This window comes from Geotrypetes seraphini, chromosome 3, assembly GCF_902459505.1.
Source record: "Geotrypetes seraphini chromosome 3, aGeoSer1.1, whole genome shotgun sequence".
Lineage (NCBI taxonomy): Eukaryota > Metazoa > Chordata > Amphibia > Gymnophiona > Dermophiidae > Geotrypetes > Geotrypetes seraphini.
This window is the reverse complement of record NC_047086.1, coordinates 373,432,851-373,457,269: the sequence shown is the minus strand read 5'-3', so window position 1 is coordinate 373,457,269 and position 24,419 is coordinate 373,432,851. Positions and strand designations below refer to the sequence as shown.

Sequence of the window (24,419 nt, the reverse complement as noted above, 5' to 3'; positions counted from 1 at the left end):
GGAAGTTTGCTTACCTGTATTCCAGCCTTATGTGTTCTAAGAAACAGGACCGCATTTTGAAGAACTAGGACGTGAGAAGAGTGATTCTTCATTATCTGGAAGTCACCAACGAGTTTAAACACACTGACCATCTATTTGTGCTGACTCATTCGACTAAGCAAGACAGATGGATCTGTAAAGCTATTTTGTCAGCCTACATTATCTGTGGGAAACAGTCCCTTGTTTCTGTTAAGGCACATTTGACTAGAAGTGTAGACTCATCGTGGGCAGAAGCTAGGGCAGTCTCTTCACGGAGATTTGTAGAGCTGCAATTTGGTCCACTATACACGTTTGCAAAGTTTTACAAGGTGGACATTACGACAAGAGTGGACTCTGACTTTGGGAGCTCAATGTTATGGACTGGTGCAGTCAGCTGGCCCTAGATTTCTGGGATTGCTTTTGTATGTCCCACTTGTCCAGAATGACACACCTCTATTGCACTGAAAAAAAAGATTATGTCCTTACTTTGATTAATATCTTTTCCAGTAGATAGATGTGTCATTCTGGACCCCTCGCCCTGTCCTTCCTGCACCTGCCTTTACTGTCTCATTCTGGGTTTTTTTTTTCCCCCAAAACCATTTATTGAATCGACAAAATACAAACAAACAAAGCAGCCGATATAGCATTTGCAATATACACAGCACAAAGCAACAAACCACCAGGACAGGCGGGACCTTATTCTGTTTATTCTTCTCTAAGTTGTATCTTGGATGCTAGTCAGCCCTTTGGGCCCTGAAGAATTCTGTATAATATTTTTATGGTCTCTACAGGGGTACTACCTGAGCTTCTTTGGTGCTTCTGTTTGCTTGTTACTTGTTAGTATGTTTGAGCAGAACAGTTGATTTGTTTGGAAAATGTCTCATTTTCTTTCCTTCACAAAATTTCAGTGGAGCTCTTGCTTGCTTGGGTACTAACTTCAGGTTGCAGTAGAGCTCCCAGTGAAGTAGGAAGATCATAGAAAAAAATCCAGCGTGGATTTCTTCTGCATATGGCGTGTGGCCATGGGGAGATAACCCTCTTGTCCAGAATGACACACCTATCTACTGGAAAAGATAAGGGCAAAGTCTTTTTCACATATTATCACATATCACATATTTTCACATAGTCTCTTTCACATATTATCAAGGTAAGGACTCCTCTACATATTCTACCCCCAACACTCTTGATACACACACTGACTCAATTGAACTGCCTTTCAACGGAGCAGTGCTAATTTGTGTGAGAGTATTGTGTGTACTGGATGGGCATTTTTATGGAAAATGTTATAACTGTTATCCTCCTTTCTACATGGCTAGCTGTTGAGTGCTACACTTCACTCATCCTACAGAATTATGAAATAAACCGTTTGTAACAAAATAATTATTATTTAACAGGCTGGAATATTTAGCATGTATGGCTGTGAGGAAGGTTTTGCTACTGGTGGAAGAGATGGGTGTATAAGATTATGGGACGTTGATTTCAAGCCAATTACTAAAATTGATCTCAGGGAGACTGAACAAGGATACAAAGGTAAACACATAGTATTATTCTTTTTTCTTGAGATATTGGAAATTCCATAGACAAAACACATTTATGCTTCTATGTTGTTGCATTTTGCAAAACTGTGTGGCATGCATTTCATTTTAAAATATAAGAAATATATTCTTCACTTACTGTCTGATTTACTAAAATGCACTACTATATCACTGTGTGTTAACACAAGATAATACATATTATTTACTGCAGTTACCATTGTTTCTAAGGAGGCCTATTTACTTTACTTAACCTACAGTGTTAAGACAAACAAAGAAAAATCAGAATCATGGTCCAACCCCTGCGGCGTACCCCAAGGGTCGCCATTATCCCCAACACTCTTCAATCTCTACATTGTATCCCTCGGCATCTGCCTAAACAAACTAGGCATAACTTCTCTTAGCTATGCAGATGACATCACCATCCTCCTTCCTTTTGATCAGCCAACACTTTCCACGACAGACACACTACACAGCACATTAGAAACAGTGGCAACATGGATGAAAGAACACAAACTAAAGCTGAACCCAGACAAAACAAAATTCCTACTTCTCGAAAAAAACAAAACCCCAACCATAACAAACAGTATTAAACTCAATCACATACCCCATCAATCCACCCTAAAACTACTAGGAGTGATGATAGACAGATGCTGTATCATGCAACCATAAATCAATTCAGAAATCATTCACTGCTATGCAAAACTTAAGGCAAGTCCAAAAATTCTTTGACAGAAAACAATTCCAGCTCCTGGTCCAATCCCTAGTCCTAACTGATCAATGAAATCCTCGCTCCCCCTTCCTAACCTATGTGTCCATTAGCAACTGTTGACAGCTATATATATATACTTGTAAAAAAAAAAATATATATATATTTTTTTTTTTTTTTTTTACAAGTGAAATAAGAAAGCTGGATATTTCCAGGAGAAATTGCGATTTCGATAACAAATAAGATAAGTGGACATTTCTAGGCAATATTACAAATAGGATAACAATTTTTTGTTACAAGTGAGATAAGAGAGCTGGATATTTCCAATTTCTCCTGGAAATATCCAGCTTTCTTATCTCACTTGCAAAAAACAATTGTAACTATCCTGGAAATGTCCAGTTAGCTCTTTTGTAATCCGCCTAGAACTGCAATGTACAGGCGGAATAGAAGTCACTAATGTAATGTAATGTAATGTAAATATATTGCTAACAGTGCTAACCTCACTAAAATTGCAGTAGTACATAGTTATGCTGTTAATAATTGTCTAATAACTGTCTTCATTCTCTCTAGAAAGTTTCAATAAATTATCTCAGATTTCAAGGTCCTTTTCTGCACCCCTTTTGACCTCTTCCTACATCCTTTGGGGGTGCGGGCACAACTGATAAAGAACCTTTGGTCTATTATATGTATCTGCAAAGCACTGCATTTATCTGGTAGCAATATATAAATGATACTTAATAATCATAATAAGAAGGGATGTTTCTATCCCTGCAAAAAAAAAAAAAAAAAAAAAGCAGTTGCTATGTAATTTCTTTCTGAACTAAGTTGTTTTCATTCAAATGTGCTGTCTCCTTTAACATTTAACAGATGGCAGCTGCAATGGCTATTAAAAGATACTAATTTGATGCAGTTCTAATGAGAGCATCTTCTTTGCATAACAAGGAAACCAGCTAGCTTAAGAACTCCCTATAATTTCAAGATGAAGCTTCTGTATCTGCCTAGAGGTGGGCAGATTTACAAATAGCTCAATAGAGATGACCTTTATAAATAAGTTATTTCCTCTTAGCACTCCTTTTCCTCATGCTGTAGGGCTTTTGTTTGAAGTTGTAAAGTATATACAGTAGAGTTCAAAAATCACATATAGAAAAAATAGTGGCATATTCCCTTTAAATGCTGATTTTTAAACTTATTTTACCATAATATAATTTTTTTTTATTAACTATCAAATTTAGCAATATAATCATACAAGCAGGAAACAAAACAAAAAAAGCAGTGTTCATTTCTATTCCAATTCAGAGCAGTCCAGCTTTACAAAGAGTATCAGAAAACTTCATATTGCTGCATATTGTCAAATATATTTGAAGTACCTTAAAGTCAACAGTATTAAAGGTTTTACACAGTGCCAAATGTTTTCCAGTGTATTCAGAGTGCAACACCATCAGATTTCCCACATACAATATTCATACCCAGTCATGAAGAAGTCCAATATCAGCACATTATTTCCTTATGTTTATTTTCTTATAGTATGCTTGTATGATTGTGAAAGTAATCTTATAATAGGTTGCCTAATTTGTGAAGCATAGTTATACAAATTTTCTAAGATAAAGGATGTGCATATTTTCCCTTTGAAAATTATGTAGAAAGAAAGTACATACACATATTTAAGAGCCCTTAACAGGGAACACATGCTTACTGCATTACATGTAAAGCATTTTGTAGTAATTTAGCTGTATGCATGTGCTAATTGACCATTTTTAATTTTTTTTTTTTTTTTTCAGAAAGGGGCATGTCATGGGCAGGGATTGACCACAAACATAGAAGCATTATCCAATTAGTGAATTCACATTACAGTGTGCTAATTGGATAACATAGGGGTAGGAGGAGAGTGTGGCGTAGTGGTTAGAGCTACAGCCTCAGCTCTCTGAGGTTGTGGGCTTAATCCCTGTGCTGCTCTTTATTACCTTGGGCAAGTCACTTAGGCCAGGATTTTCAAAAACCTGTGTTAAAAAGTGACAGTCTGCTAACGCAGCCGAGACATTCTTAAAAATTGCTCATGCAAATAAGATTGGCGGACAGCAGCGAAGATTTCTTACATTTGCATGTGCTCATCACTGATGGGCACATGCACAGAAAAACCCCGCAAATCCCTCCCTCAAAAAAACACACTCTCCCACAGCCCCTGTGATGTGATCCAGCGGGAGAGATGCCCATTCTTTCCACTGCATCACAAAAACTCCTTCCCTAAAATCCTAGCAGCGACCCCCCCAGCAGCAGGAGAGATGCCCACTCTCTCCTGTTACACTAAACTACCCACCGTGACTAGTAGTGACCCTGTCTCTGCCGCACCCCCCCCCCCCTTACCTGAACAGATGAGCCGGAAGGAGATGGACATCCTCCTCACAGCTGCTTTTGTCATCTAAACTGGGCTGTGATTGGCCCAGGATGTTTAAGGCCTCTTCTATGGGAGAGGGTGTTAAATAATTTGGGCCAATAAGAGCCTCAGGCCCCTCCCCGGATGCATCAGGAAGGGTCCTAGGGCTATGATTGGTTCTTACACTCCATAGGCGGGGCTTTAGGCATCTGGGCCAATTGGAGCCTTAGGATCCTTCCTGATGCATCTGGGGAGAGGGACCTGAGGCTCTGATTGGTCCAAGTTGTTTAACACCTCTTCCATAGGAGGGGCCTTAAACACCCTGGGCCAATCACTGGAAAAAACTGCTACAGGGATATAAACTATCTATTCATGATGCAAAAAAACCCCTGCTATACTAATCTCCTGCAGAAAGCTCCAAATAGATCAAAGAACCTCTTCACACTGACAGAAAATTTGCTCACAGCCTCTCAAGGAAATCAAAGAAGCTTACAAACCGACCTAGACAGTAAAACCTTATCTTGATAACTATTTGATACTGTATTTACCATCTTGTACACTTCGCTCCCTCCAGCAGAATCTTCTTAAAATTCCTTCTACGTGACATATTACATATGCATCTATTAGAGAGCGGATTTTTTTCAGTTAATGGTCCACAACTCTGGAATGCTCTTCCAAATCATATCTGATTAGAATCCAGTCTTGAGCATTTTAAAATTCTTTTGAAAACTTTTTTGTTTATAGATGCGTTTGATTGACAGTTTAATAAATTTTGATCAGTGCAGGGCTTTGTGAGGATTAATCTGAAATTAGGAACACATATTCAGCTTTTAACTTTACCTATCCTTACCTTACCTTACCTTATAAGAACATAAGAATTGCCGCCGCTGGGTCAGACCAGTGGTCCATTGTGCCCAGCAGTCTGCTCACGCAGCAGCCCTCTGATCATAGGTTAGTGCCCTGAGACTAGCCCTACATGAGCACGTTCCGGTTCAGCAGGAACTTGTCTAACTTTGTCTTGAATCACTGGAGGGTGTTTTCCCCTATGGCAGACTCCGGAAGAGCGTTCCAGTTTTCTACCACTCTCTGGGTGAAGAAGAACTTCCTTACGTTCATACGGAATCTATCCCCTTTCAATTTTAGAGAGTGCCCTCTCGTTCTCCCTTCCTGGGAGAGGGTGAACAACCTGTCCTTATATACTAAGTCTATTCCCTTCAGTACCTTGAATGTTTCGATCATGTCCCCTCTCAATCTCCTCTGAGAGAGAAAAGGCCCAGTTTCTCTAATCTTTCACTGTACGACAACTCCTCCAGCCCCTTAACCATCTTAGTCGCTCTTCTCTGGACCCTTTTGAGTAGTACCGTGTCCTTCTTCATGTACGGCGACCAGTACTGGACACAGTACTCCAGGTGAGGGCGCACCATTGCCCGGTACAGCGGCATGATAACCTAATATAATTATTAATTATGTAGTTATATTTCTTATACTATTTTAACTTTTAATTTATTTTTACACTTATTTTTATCATATGTAAACCGCATAGATGTTTTGCTAATGCGGTATATCAAATCTTAAATAAACTTGGAAAACCTCTCCATCTACTTCCCAAGAAAAAATTATGTATATGCACAAATCATGATTCGACACCCCATATCCCAGTAAACACCCAGACCGACCTCCTCCCCCTTTATGAGAGAACCTGGAACCAAAACCCTCAATTGCCTTGAACTGGCATCTCATGAAGACCTAGCAAAAACAATTCCCACCCTATGACCCTCTGGATCCATCCCATGCCCACTGAACCTGCTGATGGCCACAAAAGACGTTTTCATCGAATCGATCCTTCCTCTAATACATTCCTCCCTGCAATCAGGAACAGTAAAGCAAAGCTGGAAATTGGCAATCATCAGAGTGATCTTAAAAAAAACGACCCTGGATCTGAACGAACCTAGCAACTACAGACCGTTCTCCAAACTTCCTTTCATCTCTAAGATTCTTGAAAATGCTGTACTATTATAACTCATGGCCTTTGTCGACAGACAGAATGCCCTCTCCCCTTACCAATTTGGATTCAGAAAATTCCATAGCACGGAAACGGTCTTATCGGACATTATCGATGACTGCTGGAGCATACTAGACAAAGGGAACAGTGGGCTACTGGCCCTTCCAGACCTCAGTGTCACCTTCGATACCATTGAGCACCACTGCCTCCTCACCAAACTCTCAAATATTGGAATAAATGATCGAGCACTCCAGTGGTTCTTATCATTCCTGAACCAAAAGACTCAAAGCAGCTTACTAAGATCTACTCTATCACAACCTAAATCGATAAAATATGGAGTATCGCAGGTCGCCCTGCTGCCCCCTTTGCTTTTCAACCTATATATCAGACTGGTGATAGACATTGCCTTAAAATACCAAATAAAGATCCACTCATTTGCTGACAACATACAACGTTACCTACTGCTAGGCTTAAACGGAAACGCACAGATCTCCAAACTATATGACTGCCTCTCGGAAATAATATATATAGAAGGGGCAATCAATTTAAGCAAAATATACTTAAAGTAGAGTGACTAAAATGATATTGCATGAATGAAAAAAGTCACTACATAATAATCACAACTATGTTGCTGTGTTATTCATACGACATTTAATTGAACTCTGCTCAGAGACATGAAGGCAATATGTTCCGCCTTACCACCCAATCATTGCAGTGTTCAGAAAGTGTAACCTTGATTTAACTATTATATTGCTAGCTACTACAGCTATGCTTGAGCTTATCATCCAAGTAACAGATATTTGAAAATAGTTTGAAAAACTTAACTTCAGAATGTAGCTGGTTCCGACGTGCCACGTTTCGACTCTGCGTCAGGGAACCGACAGCAAAAGAAGTTACAATAAAGGTGAAAAGCTCATGAAAAATAACCTGCGATTTCACTGTGTCATTAAGTGCTGTATCTTTAGAGATGCAGCACTTAATGACACAGTGAAATCGCGGGTTATTTTTCATGAGCTTTTCACCTTTATTGTAACTTCTTTTGCTGTCGGTTCCCTGACGCAGAGTCGAAACGTGGCACGTCGGAACCAGCTACATTCTGAAGTTAAGTTTTTCAAACTATTTTTCAAATATCTGTTACTTGGATGATAAGCTCAAGCATAGCTGTAGTAGCTAGCAATATAATAGTTAAAGCAAGGTTACACTTTCTGAACACTGCAATGATTGGGTGGTAAGGCGGAACATATTGCCTTCATGTCTCTGAGCAGAGTTCAATTAAATGTTGTATGAATAGCACAGCAACATAGTTGTGATTATTATGTAGTGACTTTTTTCATTCATGCAATCTCGGAAATAATAAGCTGGATGATCCAAAATGCGGCACAAACCAAACTCCTCTGGATAAGAAGAGATGACCCCAAACTCACATGCCTATCGATCTCCTGGTAATCTGCCACTAACGGCCAAAGACAAAGTACACAGCCTAGGGTGATCCTTGATAGCAACCTTTCACTTTCCAACCATATCTCCCAAGTGGTATCCACCTCGTTCTCCTACCTCCGGCAGCTATGGAAAATTAGACGGTACTTCTCAGAGTCGAACTTCGCTCAACTGCTATATGCTTTCGTCCTCTCCTATTGCAACATACTGCTAAATGGGCTCACTACAAAAAAAAAAACCACCCATTGACTACAACAAATATAAAATGCCACCATCTGACTACAGAAGAATCTTCACATACGAGACCTACCGTATTTTCATGTAGATAACGCGCACCCGTGTAAAATGCGCACACGGGTATAGCGCGCGGGGAACACAAATCTATGTAAAAAAAATGTAATATAGCGTGCACACGCGTATACCGCGCATGCTAAAACCTCCTCCCGCCTACTCCGAACCGGTATCCTTCCCCCTGCTCGCTTACCTGCGTTTTTTACAACTTTTTTTTTCAATCCGTTCCGGCATCCCCCCTACGAACCGGCATCCTCCCCCCCCCCCCCGCTCGCTTACCTGCGTTTTACAACTTTTGTTTTTCAATCCGATCCGGCATCCCCCCTACGAACCGGCATCTTCCTCCCCCCCCTCCCGCTCGCATCACCCTCCCTCCCCCGCGATCCTACATCCCCCCCAGCACCGCAAAACATGTCTTACCCGATTGGGCACCGGCACCAGCACCAGTGCACAGGATGTGCCAGTGCCCGAAGATCCTCCCTCGTTGGTTTGGGTTGGTTTGGGCTGGGCTGGGCAGTGCGGTGCAGGAGAGATCCTCCTTCTTCCTGCGCCGGGCTGGACTAGGCTTTGAGCATTTGCGCATGCTCAAAGACTTCTGGTCTCGCTCTCTCCGAGATAATCTCGGAGATAATCTCGGAGAGAGCGAGACCAGAAGGCTTTGAGCATGCGCAAATGCTCAAAGCCTAGTCCATCCCGGCGCAGGAAGAAGGAGGATCTCTCCTGCACCGCCCAGCCTAGCCCAGCCCAAACCAACCCAAACCAACGAGGGAGGATCTTCGGGCACTGGCACATCCTGTGCATTGGTGCTGGTGCCGGTGCCCAATCGGGTAAGACATGTTTTGCGGTGCTGGAGGGGATGTAGGATCGCGGGGGAGAGGGGGTGACGCGAGCGGGGTTGGGGGGGAGGATGCCGGTTCGTAGGGGGTATGCCGGATCGGATTGAAAAAAAAAAGTTGTAAAACGCGCTCACACGTATAACGCGCACGGTTATGCACGGTTTGTAAAATCGTGTATAACGCGCGCGTTATTTGCGTGAAAATACGGTAATCACTCCGGCACTGCCCTCTGGCTGCTAATCGACAAACGATATTTATTCAAAGGCCTAGTAATGGAATACAAACTCTTCCATGACATGATACTGGCCTTTATGGCCACCAAACTAATACTTATATCCCAAATTGAATGCTCCGCTCGCAAGAAGAAAACCGATTACATGCACCCTCGGGACAGGCCCTCTGCCTTGAGACTGCCCTAAAAAGATCTTACACGCACTATCTACTGCACCTCTAGAACAAGCTTCCTATCCACATAAGATCATTAGAAGGTCTACTGAACTTCAGGAAGACAATAAAAGCCCACCTCTTCCCTTGACCCTCTATGAGAATGCACCTATCCAAATCCCCAAACCTTACAAAGAAGAGCACCAGCCCTGCGCTGTCATGAGTTTTGAACACCATACCATGAACTGTCACACCGTACCATGAACTGTTGCCCATCATATAATGTTCTAACCTACCAAGTCGCCTCCCATGGTATAATATATAGCCTCGATTGTGTAAGATGCCACCGTACTATCTACTATGTCCAACCACACCATATTTATGTTCTAAAATGCTTTGCTACATTTTGTCATACTATCATCTTTTCTCTCTCACTCTACTATACTATACATTGTATCTTTCATATTTGCCACACTATCTACTGTGCTTCAAATTCTCATGCTATATTTGCCCATGTCTACTGTGCCAGGTTCTACCATGTTACATATCATAGTGTCGTGTCATACTAGGTTAGCCACACTTGTATACTATATCCCAGTGTTTGTATATATAATACTATGTTTGCCATGCTATGTTTGTATATAATACTGTTGCTTTGCTGTTTGCCATGCAATGCTTGTATATATAATACTATGGTTGTCATGCTATGTTAGCCATGCTTGTCATACTATGTTTGACAATAAATGTTTGCTATGTTTTGTCATACAATGTCTTAGCATACCATGTTTGTCATGTTATGTTTTTACCATGCTTTGCAGTGCAAGGCCAGCCGAAGGTAGACTGTAGGAGCTGTGCCTAGTCCTGAGCACACTGTAGATCAGTCCTGAGCACATGGCAGAACAGTGAGCGGAGCAGGGAGCAGAGAGTGTGCTAGCAGGAAAGAGAAGAGAAGGCGGTGTTAGCAGGGGAAGAGGCGAGAGCTAATTCCACCCACCCCCGACGTCACCAGCCAAACTCCCCCCATAAAAGGGGACGAGCCAACGGCAGAGAGTCCACAGTGCAAGGCCAGCCGAAGGGAGACTGTAGGAGCTGTGCCTAGTCCTGAGCACATGGTAGAACAGTCCTGAGCACATGGCAGAACAGGGAGCAGAGAGTGTGCTAGCAGGAGAAGAGGCGAGAGCTAACTCCACCCACCCCCGATGTCACCAGCCAAACTCCCCCCATAAAAGGGGATGAGCCAACGTCAGAGAGTCCACAGTGCAAGGCCAGCCGAAGGGAGACTGTAGGAGCTGTACCTAGTCCTGAGCACATGGTAGAACAGTCCTGAGCACATGGCAGAACAGTGAGCAGAGCAGGGAGCAGAGAGTCTGCTAGCAGGAAGGAGCAGAGAAGGCGGTGCTAGCAGGGGAAGAGGCGAGAGCTAACTCCGCCCACCCCCGACGTTACCAGCCAAACTCCCCCCATAAAAGGGGATGAGCCAACGGCGCGCAGCCGTTCGGCGAGCGGCAAAGGCGCTCGCCTTAGCGAGTGCGCCTTTGCGAAGGGCCTCAAGGAAGGGCTATCAACTTTAGCCGGTCTCTTAACTTCTACAACTAGCTAATTAACCAATTGACTTCAGTCTGTCTTAAACTTTCTTCCAAGTCTTTCAACTTTCTACTTTCTACCTAACCAACAAGCAACTAAACCTTTCACACTTAACAGGCAGACCACACCAATCACTCTATCCCAAAACCATTTTAACAGGCAGACCACACTATCCTCTAACATTTAATCAGACATTTAATCAGACTGACCTCACTAGCACACTAACAAGCAGGCAACCTTAACTGACAATTAACTAACTACTCTATCTCCCAGACCAAGAACTAACTAGCTACCTCTATCCCTCCAACCTCAACACTTTTTGACAACACCTAACAGCCCCCATCCTAACAAATATAAAAAACCCCCCAAAAAACAACTTTTGTAAATGGCAGGTAGAACTAGAAGTAGCAAGACTTCTATCAAGACAGGCAGTCCAGTCACCGAAAGTACCCAGGGGATGGCTACGGTCTTCGTACAGATGGAAGGGAAGCCAGGACAGAGGGCAGAGGTCTCTGTACAGACCGAGGCCATCCCCTCAAAGATGTCTACAGTCTCCACACAGATGGAAGCAATGGATCAGCCAGATAAAAGCCTTTTGCTAGAGCTGAGGAGCCTGAGAGAGGAGGTTCAGCGCTTAAGATGTATCCGAGACGACGAGACCTTCATTGACGGAGTCATCCAGGAGCTGTCTCAGATCGCCGAACAGGAACCTGACAAGACCATCCTAGAGACACCCAAAGCATCCAAACCTGCAAACTTGAGACCAACCATCGGAATACAGGAAGTGGCTGGGGACGCTGATTCCTGGCAGCTGGTGACTTCCTCCATAGGAAAACGCAGAAGACCTTATTCTGTCTCTTTCTCTCACATACAGGCGGCTCTACATCGACACCACAAATCACCCTGAGGAACAGATACCAGCTGCTACAGGAAGGTCCTGACAATGAGGAACAGGAAGTTGTTCAGCAGACAGTTCCAGTTCCGGAGTCAACAGATCGGCCCACTCCTAAGAAGCACAGAGTGGTGGTCATCGGGGATTCACTGCTGAGGGGCACCGAGGGTCCAATTTGTAGATCAGACCTGCAATCAAGAGAGGTCTGCTGTTTGCCAGGGGCCAGGATCCGGGATGTAACCGCTTGCCTGGACAGATTCATCAAGCCCCGTGACCACTTCCCCATGATTCTCATCCGCGTCGGAACCAACGACACCGCCAGGAGCACCCCGAAGAGCATACCTGAAGACTTCAGAGCCCTGGGTGAGAAGCTGAGGAGGATGGATGCGCAGGTGGTCTCCTCGATCCTCCCAGTAAGGGGCAAGGGCAGTGCCAGGGAGGATCGCATCCAGAGGGCAAACGACTGGCTGCAGGGATGGTGCAAGGAGATGAACTTTGGGTTCTTGCACCATGGAGAGGCATTGCAAGGACTACAGGGACCAGGCAGGTTACACCTGACCAGAAGAGGAAAGAACGTCCTTGGACACCATCTAGCCCGCCTACTACACAGGGCTTTAAACTATGTAAGTTGGGGGAGGGTACGGGCACAAACAACCTACCTGGCGAGCTAAGCTGCCAATACTTTTTTGAGACTAAGGTAAGTAAACACCGATCTGGGTCAAGGGAGAGTATACACATTTTCGAGTCTGGGGTTGGCTCACATTATAATTCTGGGTCTAAGGAGAGTACACATTGTAATTCTGGGTCTAGGGGGAGTACACATTGTAATTCTGGGTCTAGGGGGAGTACACATTGTAATTCTGGGTCCAGGGGGAGTACACACATTGCAAATTGTTCTAAAGGAGTTCAAGTAGCTCAAGCGGGAATACCCCCACAGGGTACACACATTTCTTAGTCTGGGATAGGAACACAGTGTAGTTCTGGGTCTGGGGAGTCCGGGATAGGTGCAAGTTGTAACTCTGGGTCTAGGGAAAGTACAAAACATGCGAATAATGCTAAAGGTGACCAAGTAGCTCAAGCGGGAACATCCCCACTGAGACGTAACAAACATACAACATGGAGGGCTATGTACATAAACGCCCACAGTCTGGGAAACAAGATCCTGGAATTAGAAACAGAAATGAGGAATGCCGACCTGGATGTGGTGGCGATATCTGAGACCTGGCTCACGGTCTCCCATGGGTAGGACATGGTCATACCGGGTTACAACTTGCTTCGCCGGGACAGGGAGGGCAAAATGGGAGGAGGTGTAGAATTATATACTAAAGATGACATTAAGGTCATCAGAATCACAGATGTCCACTACACTGGGGAATCCCTTTGGGTAAATTTGGCCAGAGGGAAGGACAAATGCCTGTATCTTGGCGTAATATACAGACCCCCAAGACAACAGGATGACCTAGATATGGAATTAATCAGAGATATAGAGAATATCACCTTGCGTGGGGACACAGTATTGTTAGGTGACTTCAACATGCCTGATTGGATTGGGACACGCTTTCCTCTGCTTCCGGCAGCAGCAGGAGGCTATTAAACTCTATGAAGGGAGCAAGACTCAGACAACTGGTGTTGGAACCAACAAGGGATCAGGCAATACTGGACCTGATACCAATGGAGAAAGTGTCACAGAGGTCTCGGTGGGCGACACATTGGCTTCCAGTGACCACAACATGATATGGTTCAATCTCAGGAAATCTACCACACTGAACAAGGTCCTCAAATTCAAGAACACAAACTTCAAAGAAATGGGAGACTTCGTTCACCAGGCGCTACAAAGCCAAGCAGAAACCGATAACATGGAAGAAATGTGGTCGACTTTGATAGCCACCATACAAGAAGCAACAAACCGCTATGTTAAATCAGTAAGTAAACGTCGAAGGAACAATAAGCCACAGTGGTTCTCTGCGGAGATTTCGGACCTCATCAAGGAGAAGAAAAAAACATTCATCTCTTACAAACAATCAGGGAAACAGGATTCTAGGGAAGTCTATCTGGCCAAGTCAAAAGCCATCAAAACAGCAGTTAGGGAGGCCAAATTCCGCATGGAGGAGTCTCTAGCGAAGAACATCCAGAAAGGAGATAAATCCTTCTTCAGGTATATCAGTGACAGAAATAAGAACTCAGGCGGGATAGTACGTCTTAGGAAACCAGACGGAGACTATGTAGAAGCAGACTCGGAAAAAGCCCAACTGTTAAATGAATACTTCTGCTCAGTCTTCACCCGCGAAGCGCCAGGACTCGGCCCTCAGCTACAGACAAGGGTTGACGCAGATGACCCGTTTAGTAATTTCAAGTTTACACCCAGCGGTGTCTACTGCGAGCTGTCAAAGCTTAAGATTAACAAGGCAATGGGGCCTGACAACCTACACCCCAGGGTGCTCAGGGAGTTGTGTGATGTCTTGGCGGAACCGCTATCCGCGCTCTTCAATCTCTCCCTTAGTACGGGTAACGTCCCGTTGGACTGGAAGATGGCTAACGTCATTCCACTCCACAAGAAAGGCTCCAAGATGGAGACAGCAAACTACAGACCAGTGAGTCTCACATCAATAGTGTGCAAACTAATGGAAACTCTAATCAAATGCCAATTGGATACGATCCTGAACGAGGAGAATCTACGGGATCCCCGTCAACATGGATTTACTAAGGGGAGATCCTGCCAATCCAACCTAATCAGCTTCTTTGACTGGGTGACGAGGAAGCTGGATGTTGCGGAGTCCCTGGACATTGTATACCTTGACTTCAGTAAAGCATTCGATAGAGTACCACTCCGCAGGTTGCTGAGCAAGATGAGTTCTATAGGATTGGGCGACACATTGACGAAATGGGTTGGGAACTGGCTTGGAGGTAGGCTTCAGAGGGTAGTGGTGAACGGCACCCCCTCTGAAATGACGGAGATAATCAGTGGAGTGCTGCAGGGCTCGGTCCTGGGCCCGATCCTATTCAACATCTTTATAAGAGACTTGACAGAAGGGCTGCGAGGTAAAATAACAATATTCGCCAAACTAAGCAATGTAGTGGGCAAAAGCACAACAGACATAAATTCAATGTCCGACAACATGATGCACGACCTACTCCTACTGGAGTGCTGGTCTAGGTCCTGGCAACTCAGCTTCAATGCCAAAAAATGCAAAGTCATGCACTTGGGCAGCCAAAATCCATGCAAGACTTACACCCTTAATGGCGAGATCCTAACAAGACTGAAGCAGAACGAGACTTAGGGGTGATCGTCAGTGAGAACATGAAGACTGCCAATCAAGTGGAGCAAGCTTCATCCAAGGCAAGGCAAATCATAGGTTGCATACGCAGGAGTTTCGTCAGCCGTAAGCCTGAAGTCATTATGCCATTGTATAGATCCATGGTGAGACCCCACCTGGAATACTGTGTGCAATTCTGGAGGCCACATTACCGTAAGGATGTGCTGAGACTGGAGTCGGTCCAGCGAATGGCCACCCGGATGGTCTTGGGACTCAAGGATCTCCCGTACGAGGAACGGCTGGATAAGTTGCAGCTGTACTCACGCGAGGAACGCAGAGAGAGGGGTGACATGATCGAGACATTCAAGTATCTCACGGACCGCATTGAGATGGAAGAAGATATCTTCTTTTTCAAGGGTCCTGCGGCAACAAGGGGGCATCCGTGGAAAATCAGGGGCGGGAAACTGCATGGGGACACCAGGAAATTCTTTTTCACTGAAAGGGTGGTTGATCGCTGGAATAGTCTTCCACTTCAGGTTATTGAGGCCAGCAGCGTGCCTGATTTTAAGGCCAAATGGGATAGACACGTGGGATCTATTCACAGAGAAAGGTAGGGGAGGGTCATTGGGGTGGGCAGACTAGATGGGCCGTGGCCCTTATCTGCCGTCTATTTCTATGTTTAACTATGATTTTCCATCTATCAGACAATGTCCTTCCATGCCATGTTTGCCATCACCTTGTATAAAATGCACTTTAATATGTATGTAAACTTGTAACCCGAGCTTTCCTGGCAGGATGGGCTAAAAAACCAACGAAAGAAAGAATGAGTGGTGGAAATATTGCATGAGGATGAAGACTTTGAAGCAGACAGAATTAGAGGTCCTGCTGGGAATTAGAGGGAGAGAGGGAACTGGGGAGGCTGGAGCTTATAGAGGAGCTGGGGGTCTCAAAGTCCCTCCTTGAGGGCCACAATCCAGCCGGGTTTTCAGGATTTCCTCAATGAATATGCATGAGATCTATGTGCATGCACTTTGAGATCCCTGTTATAGAGGGAATTTCAGGCCTTATGATGGGGAAATTTTGCACAAAAACACTACAAATAAACTGTGTAGAATTTTAATTTGTGCAGAATTCCCTCAGGAATGATCTTTGAAAACAAGTCTAATAAAGTTTAATTTGATCCTCAAAAGCTAATGCCTCAATAAATTGGTTAGTTTATAAGGTGTCAGCTGTCTCTGTCAATTTTGTTACACTATACCAGGGGTGGACAACTCCGGTCCTCTAGAGCCAGAATCCAGTCGGGTTTTCAGGATTTCCCCAATGAATATGCATGAGATCTGTTTGCATGCACTGCTTTCAGTGCATATTCATTGGGGAAATCCTGACAACCTGACTGGATTCCGGCCCTCAAGGACTGGAATTGCCCACTCCTGCCCTAGACTAACATGGCTACCCCTTTTCAATTAACAATATTATGTTTGTATATATTTCTTAATCTCAATATTTCCTTTATAGATAAAATTAAAATTTGTCTGAGTAATGTTTTATTTATTTTTTTCAAATTCTTTATTCATTTTTCCATCTTACATCAAGTACATAAATATTGCATCATTAAAAACTTGTACATATTACTTGAATTTCTTTCTTTATCATGTTAAATACATACATTTATTCCCTCCCCTCCCACCTTTCCCACACATATTTTAATCAAAAACATCTTATAAATATTATATTCTTATCTATTGATTAAATCTTTGAATAAAATTTTATATCATCCCCCCTCCCTCCTATGTATAAGTATTACTTTCAGTGTAAAATGATGTCTAATCATTGCAATAATTTGTCAATGGCCTCCAAATCTTATTAAAATCATTATAATTCCTTTTGAGTAATGTTTTAAAAAAATTCACAATCTATTTTTAAATGATTTTAGCCTCAGATTAGTCTCACCTCTTTTACCTGCTGTTTTTTTCCCCTCTTTTCAGGCTTGTCTATTAGAAGTGTTTGCTGGAAAGCAGACAGAATTTTATGTGGGACACAAGACAGTGAAATATTCGAGGTGATGGTCAGGGAGAGGGATAAACCAATGTTGATAATGCAGGGTCATTGTGAAGGGGAGCTTTGGGCCCTGGCCACCCATCCCAAGAAGCCTTTGGCTGTAACTGGCAGTGATGATCGTTCAGTGCGGTATGTAAGAGTAAGGGTAAGATTGAAATATAATATATAAATGATATTTTGAATTAAATTACATGTGGGAAGTGTTGATGGGGGGGAATAAATTCATGTAAGTAAAATCATAATTGTATGAATATATCAAGTGATATGTAAAAGTTAATATGATGTAGTATTGTGCACTTGTTATAAGATGGAAAAATGAATAAAGAATAAAAAAAAAAAAAAAGAGTAAGGGTAAGAGATATTTATGCTAGGGCTGCACACCAAATAAAAATATTTATCCCAGGACAAGCAGGCAGATATTCTTGACTGATGGGTGACGGCACCGACGGAGCCCCGGTACGGACAATTATAGAGTGATTGCACTCTAAGAACTTTAGAAAGTTCTAGCTCGGCCGCACCGCGCACGCGCGAGTGCCTTCCCGCCCGACAGATGCGCGCGGTCCCTCAGTTTCTTAGTTTCCGCGGAGCTAAGAAGACGCGTTTTTCAACGGCTGTTGAAACTTTTTTCTCTTTGCCTTCCCGCTCGCGTAAACTTTTGATTACCTTATTTCTTTTCTTTTTTCTATTTTGTAAAAAAAAAAAAAAAAAAATCCTTAATTTTTTCTTTAATTTGATCTTTCCCCGGCGGGGCCTTCTGCCACCATCGAAGCCTCGGCCTTCGATTTGGCTGAAGCCGTTTTCCCTTTCATGCCCCCTCAACCGGGTTTTAAAAAGTGCCAGCGGTGTGCTCGGCCTATATCTCTCACGGACCCACACAACTGGTGTTTACAGTGTTTGGGTCCTGAGCATCAGGCCTCTACTTGCACCCACTGTGCCACTCTAAAAAAACGGACATTAAAAAATCGCCAAATCCAGCAGCGATTACTGTTCGGTGCCGAGATGTCCGACCCCGTTCCATCGACTCCAGCTTCGGCACCGATTCAGTCGGCACCCTCTTCTTCGACGCCGCGTGATTCCGCACCGGCGTCTCACTAGTCAGGTAAGCCGGCTAAGAAGCCTTCCCCGCTGGAGCGTCCTCCGGTCTTGAGTGCAGTGAGTCCAATCCTGCCGACTGTGAGACGCCAGCGGAAGCGCTCCGCCCCTATAGAGGTGAGTCCCTCGACATCGGGCTCCTCATCTCCGGGGCGTCGAGCGGCACCGCAGGTACCGCAGAAGAAAAAGGCGGTACCGGTGCCATCCCTTGATGACCGCATCACGGCCATCCTTCAGGTGCAGCTTAGGGACCAATTAAAACAGCTCCTCCCTGCTATCCTGGCTCCGAACCTTCCGGTGCCGGCCCGCACCGAGCTACCGGTACCGATTGTGGAACAGCCTATGTTACCTGCTTCCACTATTTCGGTACCGCTTCAACTAACCTCATCGGTATCGATGCCAGTTCTTGCACCGGAGCCGAGAGCTCACCATCAATCGGTACAGACTTCGGCACCGGTGCGACCGATAACATCTCCTGACTCGATATCGATGAGGTCGGGTAAGTCGGTGCGCAAAACCCGACACTTACAATCATCGACACCTGAGTCTCGGGACCATGCTTCCCATGTCAGGGATCCTGATCTGTGGGGAGACTCAGAGGAACCCTTCCTTTCTGAAGGCGAATGTTCCTCAGAGGAGGAGGATTCAGCTGTCCCTGACCCATCCTCCAAACAGGTCACTTCCTCTTTCTCCTGCTTTTTGAAAGAGATGTGTGACTCCTTGTCCATTCCTTTGGAGGCTGAATCCAAAAAGTCCAAAGCTTTTTTGGATGCCCTTGATTTTGACCAGCCTCCAAAGGAATTTTTGAAACTCCCTCTTCATGACATCTTGAGGGAGACTTTCTATAAGAATTTAGAGACTCCTTTAACTGTCCCAGGGGCCCCACGTAAACTGGATTCTCTATATAAGGTAATTCCCATTCCTGGGTTCGACAAACCTCAACTTCCACACGAATCCTTACTTGTCGAATCCACCCTTAAAAAATCTTCAGGAGCCAGTGTATATGCATCGGTACCTCCTGGCAGAGAGGGTAGAGCCATGGATAAATTTGGTAAGAGGCTCTACCAAAATGCTATGTTAGCAAATAGAGCTAGCAATTATGCTTTTCATTTTTCCTTTTATTTGAAGCATCTCCTTACCACCATGGCTTCCTTCGAAAAGTACCTTCCTTCACGAAAACATCACTCTTTTCATGCCTGCTTGTCGTCTCTTTTTCAATTACGTAAGTTCATGGTTAGATCCATATATGACACCTTTGAACTTACATCCAGAGCGACAGCAATGTCGGTGGCTATGCGTCGCCTGGCCTGGCTTCGGGTATCCGAGCTTGATGTTAATCATCAGGATCGGTTAGCCAACGCCCCGTGCCTAGGGGATGAGCTCTTTGGGGAATCCATGGACTCAACCACACAAAAGCTCTCTGCTCATGAGACACGCTGGGATACCCTGCTTAAAAATAAAAAGAAGCCTCCTCCGCCAAAACCATATAGGCAGCAGTCGGCCTATCAACGCCGCTTCACAGCTCGGTCATTACCTACCACTGCTCAGCAACCCAGGCGTCAGAGGCAGCAACAACGTCAGCCTCCCAGACAGCAGCCACAGCAGCAACCTGTGAAACCACCTCCTCAGCAGAAGTCACAGCCCTTTTGACTTCATTCTCCACAGTATAGCCAGTATTCCTATTCCTGCTCTCCTGCCTCAACCTATAGGAGGTCGACTTTCTCTGTTCCTCAGCCGGTGGGAAGTTATCACTTCGGACCAATGGGTCCTCAACATCATCCGCCACGGCTACTCTCTCAACTTTCAGACTCTTCCGCCTCAAAGTCTGCCAAAAGAGTCTGCTTTGAACAGTCCTCAGTCTACCCTCCTTATTCAGGAAGTCCAATCCCTCCTCTTTCTGAACGCTATAGAAGAAGTTCCTTTAGATCAAAAAGGGCAGGGATTCTACTCCCGTTATTTTCTAGTCCCCAAAAAAACAGGAGATCTCAGACCAATTTTGGATCTCCGCGATCTCAACAAACATCTGGTAAAAGAAAAATTCAAGATGCTTTCTTTAGCCATCCTTTATCCTCTTCTCAATCAAAACGACTGGCTATGCTCCCTCGATCTCAAAGAGGCATATACTCACATACCGATCCATGTAACCTCAAGACAGTATCTCCGTTTCATGATCAATCATTGTCATTACCAATACAAGGTGCTGCCCTTCGGCCTTGCCTCCTCTCCAAGGGTCTTCACCAAGTGTCTCATTGTGGTAGCGGCATTTCTACGCTCTCACCACCTCCAGGTCTTTCCTTACCTGGACGACTGGTTAATCAAGGCCACATCCGCTCAAGCAGTTCTACTGGCCACCAACCAAACCATCTTGTTTCTACGAATTCTGGGGTTCGAGATCAATCTACCCAAATCTCATCTCATCCCCACTCAGAGACTTCAATTCATTGGAGCGATCCTGGACACACTCCTCATGAGAGCTTTCCTACCATCCAATCGTCTTCAGACCCTTCAGTCTCTATGTCAGCAGGTGCTTTTACTACCTTCCATCTCAGCCAGGCAAATGATGGTACTCTTGGGGCACATGGCATCTACAGTTCATGTCACGCCCCTCGCACGTCTTCACCTGCGCACTCCTCAATGGACCCTTGCTACTCAGTGGTCCCAAGCGACGGATCCTTGCTCACGACACATATCTGTGACATCATCTCTTCGTCAGTCTCTTCAATGGTGGTTGGTATCCTCAAATCTATCCAGAGGTCTTCTGTTCCATCAGCCTCCTCATCAACTAGTCATCACCACCGACGCCTCTCTTTATGCATGGGGAGCTCACTTGAACGAGTTCCAGACTCAAGGTCTTTGGACAGCCCAGGAAAAGAAGCATCAAATCAATTTCCTGGAACTCAGAGCGATGTTTTATGCCCTCAAGGCCTTCCAACATCTTCTCTTTCCTCAGGTCCTTCTGTTGTGCACAGACAATCAGGTTGCGATGTACTACATCAACAAGCAGGGTGGGACAGGCTCTCGCCTTTTATGCCAAGAAGCCCAAAAGATCTGGAATTGGGCCATAGATCACCATCTCTTCCTGAAAGCTATCTACATTCAGGGAGCACAGAATTCTTTAGCGGACAAACTCAGCAGAATTCTCCAGCCTCACGAGTGGACACTCGATCCTGTAACTCTGCAGTCTATCTTCACTCAATGGGGCACTCCTCAGATAGACCTCTTTGCAGCTCCTCACAATCATCAGCTGCCCCTATTCTGCTCCAGACTTTACTCTCCTCACCGTCTGGCAGCGGATGCTTTTCTCCTCGACTGGTCGAATCTGTTCCTGTACGCCTTCCCTCCTCTGCCTCTAATGTTGAGAACCTTATTCAAGCTCAAGAGGGAACGAGCCACAATGATTCTGATTGCTCCGAGGTGGCCCAGGCAACATTGGTTCTCCCTTCTACTTCAACTCAGTTCCAGGGAACCTTTTCTTCTTCCTCTGTTTCCTTCTCTGCTTACGCAACAGCAGGAAACCCTTCTACATCCCAACCTCCAGTCTCTGCACCTGACAGCTTGGTATCTCTCGGGCTGACATCTCATGATACTCTTTTATCTCAGCCTGTTCGTTCCATTCTGGATGCCTCCAGGAAACCAACCACTCTGCAATGTTACCATCAGAAGTGGACGAGATTTTCCTCCTGGTGTCTTCTTCATCATCTTGATCCCACTTCCCTGGCAGTGGAGACGTTGTTGGACTATTTGCTCTCTTTGTCTGACTCTGGCCTTAAGTCCTCTTCCATCAGAGTCCACCTCAGTGCCATTGCAGCTTTTCATGAGCCAGTCCATGGAAATCTTCTCTCAGCTCATCCCCTGGTGTCCAGGTTCATGCGAGGGCTTTTCAATGTGAAACCACCTCTTAAAGCCCCTCCTGTTATCTGGGATCTCAATGTGGTTCTTTCTGCCTTAATGAAGCCTCCATTTGAACCTTTGGCTACCTCTCCTTTCAAGTTTCTCACTTGGATAGTGCTTTTCCTTATTGCTCTTACCTCTGCCAGGAGGGTCAGTGAGCTTCATGCACTGGTCGCAGATCCACCTTTTACGGTTTTTCACCATGACAAGGTGGTTTTGCGTACACATCCAAAGTTTCTCCCTAAGGTTGTCTCTGAATTCCATCTCAACCAATCCATTGTTCTACCTGTTTTCTTTCCAAAACCTCATTCTCATTCTGGAGAACAAGCTTTACATACTTTGGATTGTAAAAGGGCTCTGGCTTACTATCTAGAGCGTACGAAACCCCACAGATCAGTTCCCCAACTTTTTCTGTCCTTTGATCCAAATAAATTGGGACGTCCCGTTTCTAAACGTACGTTGTCTAATTGGCTGGCAGCGTGCATTTCATTCTGTTATGCTCAGACCGGACTGACACTGGAAGGTTCTGTCACAGCCCATAGAGTCAGAGCAATGGCAGCTTCTGTAGCTTTCCTCTGTTCCACTCCTATTGAGGAAATCTGCAAGGCTGCTACTTGGTCCTCAGTTCACACTTTTACATCTCATTATTGTCTGGATGCTTTCTCCAGACGGGATGGACACTTCGGCCAATCTGTTTTGCAAAATTTGTTTTCCTAATGGCCAACCTTCCCTCCATCCCTCTTTTTGTTAGCTTGGAGGTCACCCATCAGTCAAGAATATGCTGCCTGCTTGTCCTGGGATAAAGCACAGTTACTTACCGTAACAGGTGTTATCCAGGGATAGCAGGCAGATATTCTTGCGTCCCACCCACCTCCCCGGGTTGGCTTCTTAGCTGGCTTATACTAACTGAGGGACCGCGCGCATCTGTCGGGCGGGAAGGCACTCGCGCGTGCGCGGTGCGGCCGAGCTAGAACTTTCTAAAGTTCTTAGAGTGCAATCACTCTATAATTGTCCGTACCGGGGCTCCGTCGGTGCCGTCACCCATCAGTCAAGAATATCTGCCTGCTGTCCCTGGATAACACCTGTTACGGTAAGTAACTGTGCTTAATGGTATGATTAATTGCAATTAAAAATTTAAATCACAGGATTAATACCAACATAAACTGGCTAATAGTTGGTCTTATTTCCTGGTACACTTTTATAGTAATTCTGACTGCATGTAATCATGTGATCAGGCTGAGCGGTCATTACCTGACACACATCTGTCCCCAGGCACAAACACAACAACAATAGTTAAAACATTTCTAAAACATGTGACCAGATTCCTCCAGGTCCTCCCTGACCCTCCGAGTCTTCTGGCAGCTTCCAGCAGTGTGACGGATTTTAAGAGAAAATGGGATACTCACGTGGGATCTTTAAGGGAGTAAATTCAGGGGAGGGGATACTTGGAATGGGCAGACTTGGTGGGCTACAGCCCTTTTCTGCTGCTTTTTTCTATGTTTCTATTACTGGTCTCTCTGCCAGTCACCTCCAGCCCCGCTGGTCACTCGCCAGTTACCTTTCGCCAACAATCTCCAGGTCTTACAGTCTCATGCCTACGGGGTCTTCTGATAGCTCCTGCTACCATTATTGGTTTTTCTGCTGGTTGTCACCAGTCCTACCGGTCACTCCACCAGTCCCCGTCAGCCTAGGAACTCCAATGTTCTCCCCAGAAATTTTTCCAGCCGGCTAGCATGAAAAAGTAGCCAGGTGGGGCAGGATGTGGAAATTTGGTGGTGGGGAAAGTTAACCCCCTCTTTTACTAAGGTGCGCTAGCATTTTTAGCGCATGCAAACCCCTGCGCTACATGGGAAAACTAATGCCAGCTCAATGCTGGTGTTAACATCTAGCACACGCGGCAATTCTGCACACGCTAAGCGCATGCTAAAACCGATATCGCAGCTTAGTAAAAGGAGCCCTAAATATGTACTATTTTTATTAGTTAATTATTATTATTTTCCAATGCTTTATATGACAATTGTGCCAAAATATTTTTACTAAATTTAAGAAGTATCCCATTCTAGAAGGG

The 24,419-nt window shown here is 44.8% G+C and overlaps 1 protein-coding gene across 2 annotated transcripts in view; it reads left to right on the top strand.

Moving 5' to 3' along the window:
• The window catches only part of EML6 (EMAP like 6), a 523,485-nt gene that overhangs the window by 65,082 nt on the left and 433,984 nt on the right, over positions 1-24,419 (top strand). For both annotated transcript variants that reach the window (XM_033938328.1, XM_033938329.1), the window contains exons 6-7: positions 1,413-1,548; positions 17,296-17,497. In XM_033938328.1, coding sequence (XP_033794219.1) covers positions 1,413-1,548; positions 17,296-17,497 — 338 coding nt within the window. The remainder of the gene's footprint in view (positions 1-1,412; positions 1,549-17,295; positions 17,498-24,419) is intronic.